Below are 7,389 nucleotides of genomic sequence, written 5' to 3' on the forward strand. Positions count from 1 at the left end.
ATTTTTAAAATTAAAAATATTTTTTGGCATGCAAGTAGTCCTGAGATAATCATTTTGGCCCATTTTTTGCAAAAAGGTTAAGTGGGCAGATGTGTTTTTGTAGGTTTGAGGCTGTGCTGTCCTCTTTCCTTTTTAGATAATGGATCCTGAGCTGAACTGTGAGATATTTTATAACCTAACTCTGGTTTAAACTTGTCCAAAACTCTGCTGTGTTTCTTTCTTTCAAAACGTTCTCTAACAATCCACCAACACATTCAAAGAACAAACGGATTTCATGCATGTGGAAAAGTTTTGCTTGGTGAATTTTTCTATAGCCTGAGGAATCCTTTTGCGAGGTACTGTTGGTTCAGATTTTTATGACACGTTTTACTTACCCAGCGAGAGAGAGCGAGACCTCTAAATTGTGTTTTTCCTCTTTTCATTTCTGACTTAACTCCTGAAAAGTCAGCTCTTTGTTTGCTGCGCAGGGGAGCGTTTAAACTGCTTTTAAAAACACCAGGAAGAAGATTCACAAGCTGCTCTCGGCCTCAAACTAACCTGGGATTAGTTTTATGTTTTGCATTAAACGTACTAGGATACATCGATGCTTTGGAAGTCTGTCCAGGTCATTTTGTTTTCCTTGGAGCAAAAACTGTGATAAAATGTGCACTGTTCTTTAACAAGGGTGCAATAAAACAGTACAGTCTTAATGGAAAAAAGATTGAGCTTTTGACCAAAAGCTATTATTTCAGTGCTTTCACCATCATCCACTGTTCAACAACAAAATACTATTTGATCATTTTAAGGTTGGCCTGCTCTATAACTTATTTATAATTTCTATTAAAGCAGGAAATGTTTTTCAGAAAGGACACATGACATCCGACAAAGTGCTTCAGTCAAGAGTTTTATTGTAAATTCACACAGTTCTTCACCTGAAAGTAAGACAATGACAAATGAAGCCAACGTTTCTTCAATAAATACTTAGTGAGAATATTTTTGGCATGATGACAGATGGAAGTAAGAAGCACACCGTCAAATACATAATACTGCTTCGTCAGGCTGGAGTAACTCTACTTAGTTCGTTCTGCACAGCACCACCTAGTGGCAACCGCTGAAATGTATTTCCTAACCTCGCTGTGCGGAACATGACGGCTTCCTGAAGGCAGCGGCCTCGTTCTGACTCCACGATCGACTCGGCTGGCTGATCCGTGGCCATGAAAGGCGTCTGAAATAAATCCCTCGCGGCGGGAGAGAAGAGCAACAAGTGACTTTGAAAGTACTCCTACAAAATAAAACGAAACGGGTTCAGGAAAAGTGCCAAAAATAAAAAGAGAGAGAAGAAAATGGAGCGAGATGAAGAAAAAAGAAGGAGCTGGCTTTGAAAGGGAGCTAGGTGGGAAATGAAAGTGCACTGGTGGCGTGATGAAGAGGAGGAGGGCGAGTGTCTTCAGGCTGAGCGTCACAGGCTTTGACAGCACTGCAGTTTGTTGCCCTTCTGGCCGTCGGTGGTCGGCGGGACGCTTATGTCTACTACGTTGTTGCCCGGAGACTCGTCGTGCGCAGATCTGTCCGCTATCTGCTTCTGTGACACGATGCGGTAAATTTCTGGAGATGGGGGGGAAAAAAAGTAAGAGGAGAGAAACATAACAAATAACTCAATGCTCATGTATGGGAAAGGAAAGACCACCAGAGTCAGAGTACATTTCAGGAATTGCTTAGCACTTTCCTTAGTTGTGAAAATATTTTAGGGCTGCAACTAAATATTATTTTAGCTATTGATTATTTTGACAAGAAAAATAAATTACCTTCTGCAGATTTTTTTTTTTAAACAATATTAGAAATACATTAAAGTATGGATATAAATAGTTCAAATAATCATTCAATTTCCTTTATAAATGAGCAAATAAACATTTTATTGACTAATATGAAACAACAGCATTTCTTTAGTGAACACTTCATCATCTGTCAATGATGTGTCCGCAGCTAAAAAAAAAAACACTATTAACATCAACATGTGAAAAGCTCAACCCTTTCTGTCTGACTTAACATCAATACAGTGAGTGGCTGATCCGGTTTAGCTGATTAATAATTGGACAGCTGCTCAAAAGCAATGGTTCAAATGTTTTTGAAAGCAAATTATTCTGCTGTCCTAGTTAAAAACTGAAACACATTTACAGACAAAGTAGCTTATTGTTTTTTTTAATCCAAAATGCAAATAATTTTTTTCCCAGATTTCATTTAATTACTGCTCTGAATGTGTGTTTTTTTCCAAAAAATTGTCCTTCTTTGAGTTTGTATATCCCAGTTAATGATTAATCGATTGCTAAATTAGTTGAAGATTATTTCAAAAAACGATTCATTACAAATAATCCGATTCTTTGTTTCAGTCAGGACGAAACCACCGGCGCTTTTGTTTTGACCTGCCCTTTAAGGTAATACAGTGATCTTTTTACCAAATGAATATGCAGAGGATTATTCAGTATTATAATCAGGAAGCTTTACCTCCAGCACATTCACATCTGACTTATCAAACCATATCCTGCATTTCTATCGACCCATCTTTTTTTTTTTTGACTATCTTCACTGCAGCAGAACCTGATCACCCACTGAAAGCACCTCATGAATTATTAATCACAAAAATAGAACTTGGGGGGCGGGGGGCTTGAGAAATAGATGAGAAAATACTTCAACTGAGTTTTCTCCTCAGCAAAGATTGGTCCAGCCCAATGTTGAACCTGCTTATCTCTGCATTTTTAAAATGCGTTGCCTCGCTGAGTCCCACTAAATGAGTAAAACCTCCTTATCTCAACATGTATGTCACATTTATACTTTGTCAAATTCGAATATATCGCATTCTGTATTCCCTTCATTTGCTCTCAACCCTTCTGGAGACAAATCTGCTGAATCTTGCTTCTCCCACCTGTTAAAATGTTCTTGAACGCCTCTTCTACGTTTGTTGAGTCCAGCGCCGACGTCTCGATGAACGACAGGGTGTTCTTTTCTGACGTAGGGAGAGAGAGAGAGAGGGGGACATTTTTGAAATACCTCTGCACGGCTCGGTCGTGCTCGTTCCGCCGTCATTTACCCGCGAAGGCTAGAGCCTCGTCGGTGGGCACGGCCCTGAGGTGGCGGAGGTCGCTCTTGTTCCCCACCAGCATGATGACGATGTTGTTGTCGGCGTGGTCCCTCAGCTCCTTCAGCCAGCGCTCCACGTTCTCATACGTCAGGTGCTTGGCGATGTCGTAGACTAGCAGCGCTCCGACCGCGCCCCGGTAGTACCTGGCGAGGGCGCAGAGTCAGCTCTATCTTTTGGGGGTTCGTCACGCCACGGGCTGTGAACATTTGTAACCGAGGCAACACTCACGCTGAGGTGATTGCTCTGTAGCGCTCCTGTCCCGCTGTGTCCCAGATCTGAGCCTTTATCGTCTTTCCGTCCACCTGGATGCTGCGGGTGGCGAACTCCACCCCGATGGTGCTCTTGCTCTCCAGGTTGAACTCGTTTCGTGTGAAACGGGACAGCAGGTTGCTCTTCCCCACGCCCGAGTCTCCGATAAGGACAACTGGAAACGAACCACAAAGGGAGGTGAGGACATTTTAGAACTTATATTGTAGCGACAAATATCTGCGACGTCGACTAATTTCCTTTAGCTCGGTTTTAAAGGGAGGTTTTTTCAGTCGTATGGAGCGTACCCCTTTCTCATATGTTGCTGCATACTGCTGGTCAGCTGGCTGAAAAATGGCCACTACATATTTCCAACTCTTACAAGGAAGATAAACTTAGAAACATAGAAACATTTTTAGTCAGCACATTTAAGACGTTTCCTGGTTGACGCCAACTTCCTTTGAGGTCTGACTGACCGGCCGGTTCCGACTTTTATATTTTGTGGACCGCAACGCAGAAAAGAGAAGAAAAAAAAAGTGCTGCAGGCTTTTTTATAGAGGAAATTGTTTTAAATCAGAAAATAAAGGAACTAATAGAAACAAAAGGAATTACAAAAGCATTCATTATAACTTTTTATTTATTTTAAAAAGAAAAATGTGCATTAAGTCACATGCTGTTGTTGAAGACTCAAAATGAAGCAAGTTCTTTGTTTTTTTTTTCTTTTACAACCAATCCACAACAAATGTCATCTTAGAGCAATTTATCCTGGTTATCAAACAATGCAGTCAATTTATCTTATTACTACAATTTGTTTAAAAAAAAAAGAAGTTTTCCATGATCTCTGGCAAAATTGATTGGTTCATTTCCATATCAGCTTGTAATTGTAATAATCTCAGTGTTCCTCAATAGATTTGGATGACAAAAAGATTGAATGTTCTATATCCAGCTGGCAACTGGATGCTAACTAATGCTAACTGAAGTTAGCAGTTGCTAACTCATATATATATATATAGTTGAAAAACTATAATATTACAACTTTAATCATCAACGTCTCTTATTACATTAACATTGTTTATATGACATGGCCAGGCAGAGATTTAAAGAGGAGCAGCCAAAGCAAAGGAGATGGATCAGCTGTGCTTGTCGACACCTGATGACGTCATTCGGGACAGGTTACCGTCAGATATTGTAGCTGCTGTGCAGAGATTGGGCTGTTAGAGTGTCATGACGGTCATAAGACAGCAGCAGTCATAAATCAACAATGTCTTCAGTCAGAGGCTGAAACACTGACTGCTACTGGAGAGCCTTGCAAGCTACAGTTTCTCTTAAAAAAAACAAAAAAAAAACTTATTAGACAATGCTAATTGTTTTCACTTTTTGTGGTAATGCAAGAAAACGTTTACTCAAGGTGAAAGTCTAACACCGCCTCATACCTGAACTGGAAACACACAGTGACTTTTCAAAGTGAAAGTGCCAGAAAGCTCTGCTTTCTCTATGCAGAGGGATCGTTGTCAGACTCTGGCCTGTTGGGAATCAGGCAGGAAGGAGCTGCCAAAGGCCTGCGCTCCGAGAAATCTGACTCAACGCTTTCTCAACGCTTCTGTTCCTGTGTCATCCTGACGAGTCATCAGTATCCTGAAGCCAGAGTCCAAACGGCTGCAGCAGACTGGGGCCCCTTTAACTGCTGCGTATTAATAATGCATTGGCAGGGTGAAAGGCAAGCTTCACTGTAAAACCCTTCATTTGAGTTTTATAATAAACAAAGACGTGGATATGCAGCATATACTGTACATGTTTGCAGGAAACTGGACTTCTTCCTTCTTCCTCCAGAAAAAAAAAAATAGGTCTAGTGACACAGATTTAGTGATGTGGTCTGATAAGATCCAGCTTTGTTTGGTAAAGAAAGGAGCTTGCAGTCATCAGACTGACAGAGAAGTGACTGATTGGAAAGTACCTGTGATCAGAGGTAATTAGAAACCTGACAGAAAAAAACAACAACAATGGAGTTTCCTCTTTCTTCCTTTGACAGGGAGCGAGTTTCCTCCCTCAGGGATCAAGTATCCAACAAAGCAACTCTTAAAAAACAAACAAAAACCTAGGGTTTAGAAGATGAAGCAGACAAAAACAAGCCATGTGAGCGTCTGAATAAGATTTCACTGTGTGGTTAAAAGCCCAGTCTAGTTGTGACAGACGATAATAAAGTTTTAAACACAGCCAGTGTGTTTTTGTCCTATTCTCCTGACCACTAGCCTGCAGGACTCCTCACCAAAAACAACACGCTCTGGTTTCTCCAAAACGTGTTGAAAACAAAGAGTCAGACCTGGACACAAAAACGAGCACTGCCACACCTAAAGCGACTGCGAATAAGGGATGGATTAAACAGGGGAAGTGAGTCAACGGGCAACGAAAACAGCTCGGCTAGCCACCGCTAGCTGATGTTTACCAGCGACGATAGCGCAGCTAGCATATGCTAGTTCTGAGGATAGCCTGTAAATAACGCCAACCTCCGTCTGTTCCACTCACCTTTGAACAAGAAGTCATACTCGTCGTCTCTGTTCCCCATTTTGACGTTCAGACAGCTCTAGGAGAGAGCGGCGATGAGAGAAAATAGTTCCCCCAACTGACCAGGGTGGTGGTGCGCCGAGATGACAGGAGGAGAACCAGGCGCATGTTGCGTAAGAGGAGCAGAGACGCTGCGTGACGTACCGCTACGCAGCTTCTGCAGGTGGAGAAAATACGCAAAAATAAATAAATAAATAAATAAATAAATAAATAAAAATCTCAGTCAATCTGGTCGGTTTAACAACATACAGGGTTTTAGAAGCGAAGCTTACACGACACTGTAATTTCTGGGAATTCATATCCTCCTGAGAAACAGGGAATATCTTCGGCATTAGCCTGAGAGCTGTTTATGTGGAGAGTTAATTACATTTCTTAAAATCATACATTAGAGAAAAAAAGTATTGCAGTGTGGAGAACACCAATTACTTCCCTTGAAATGTGGGAGATTTTTACACAACACCGACAAGGAATCAGACGTTGGAGGAGTCAAGGGAGGATTGAGGTGAATCAGAATCTAACCCCCAAGATATCTGTAGTAAGAATCTAAATTATATAGTACATAACTTACTTAGAGAAAGCTCCAATCCATTTTGAGTGATGCAAAATGCATGCTGTTTCATGCATGGATGCAGTTTCGTGCATTTTTAAAATGCATTTCACTAAATAATATTGAAATACGCCTTCTTTTCTCCATACTTTAACCCCACAGTGATGTCATTTTTATCGAACTGCAGAGAACATGACACAGAAGAATAAATACAAGAAAGATTTAACAGAAAACACTTAAAAAATAAATAAATCAGGATATAGTACAGCTCTGTCTATTACTTATTTCTCAGGAGCAGGGCTAGTGCAGGTTTATGAATCCTTATTTTATTCATCCATCCATCCACAAGCATAACACCAGGTTGTATGAGAACCCAAGAGGAATTTAATTTAGGGGCTCTTGCTCATTCTAACTACTGTCGTTTCAGGAGAGACAGAGAAGAGAGGTGGAAGTTTTTCTTTTTATTATTATTTTCAAGCAACCAGTGGAATTAGTTGATTAGCTGAGCTGCCTATACCTTGGGGCTCCCAAGGATTTACACAAACCTAAAGCATAAACATAAACTACCAATGAAATATTAGAGCTCAGTGAATGTGGTAGAAAGTGCCAAACACATACTCTCAATTACCGAACTAATAAACTAACTTTGCTGCTGTTGGAAATCATTTATTCAGTGGTGCTTTAAACCTCAGCGGAGCTCTGCTGTAATTGAAGTGCTTAAAAATTACGCTTTCCTTCTTAGCTGCATGGCTGATCTAGATAAGGTTTAAAGAACATAGAGGATGAGAAATGAAGCAGTGCTCCTGAGAGCAGCACACTGCTGCAAATTAAACTCTAACTCAGTGTAGTTGCACGTCCCACAGTGAGAAAATGAGAAATATAACGCGTGCAGCTGCAGATAAACCTCACTGACAGTGAG

General features: G+C 40.7%; 1 protein-coding gene across 1 annotated transcript; it reads right to left on the bottom strand.

The window, feature by feature from the left end:
• Window positions 1-870: 870 nt before the first annotated feature.
• Window positions 871-6,042, bottom strand: LOC102218510 (ras-related protein Rab-11B-like). The gene is made up of 5 exons (XM_005795578.3): window positions 5,885-6,042; window positions 3,344-3,539; window positions 3,065-3,258; window positions 2,900-2,980; window positions 871-1,584 (listed from the first exon to the last, which is right to left on the bottom strand). Exons 1-5 carry the CDS (start codon window positions 5,922-5,924, stop codon window positions 1,439-1,441), a joined length of 657 nt encoding a protein of 218 aa, XP_005795635.1. The 5' UTR covers window positions 5,925-6,042; the 3' UTR covers window positions 871-1,438.
• Between the last annotated feature and the right edge of the window lie 1,347 nt (window positions 6,043-7,389).

This window comes from Xiphophorus maculatus, chromosome 9, assembly GCF_002775205.1.
Source record: "Xiphophorus maculatus strain JP 163 A chromosome 9, X_maculatus-5.0-male, whole genome shotgun sequence".
In the NCBI taxonomy this organism is placed as follows: domain Eukaryota; kingdom Metazoa; phylum Chordata; class Actinopteri; order Cyprinodontiformes; family Poeciliidae; genus Xiphophorus; species Xiphophorus maculatus.

Bases quoted from the DNA above. Each gene is read 5' to 3' on its own strand.
- LOC102218510 (XM_005795578.3), bottom strand. From the start codon at position 5,924: ATGGGGAACAGAGACGACGAGTATGACTTCTTGTTCAAAG. The intron at 3,540-5,884 runs GTGAGTGGAACA...GTTCGTTTCCAG, and splicing joins GTATGACTTCTTGTTCAAAG to TTGTCCTTATCGGAGACTCG. The intron at 3,259-3,343 runs GTGAGTGTTGCC...CGCCCTCGCCAG, and splicing joins TACAGAGCAATCACCTCAGC to GTACTACCGGGGCGCGGTCG.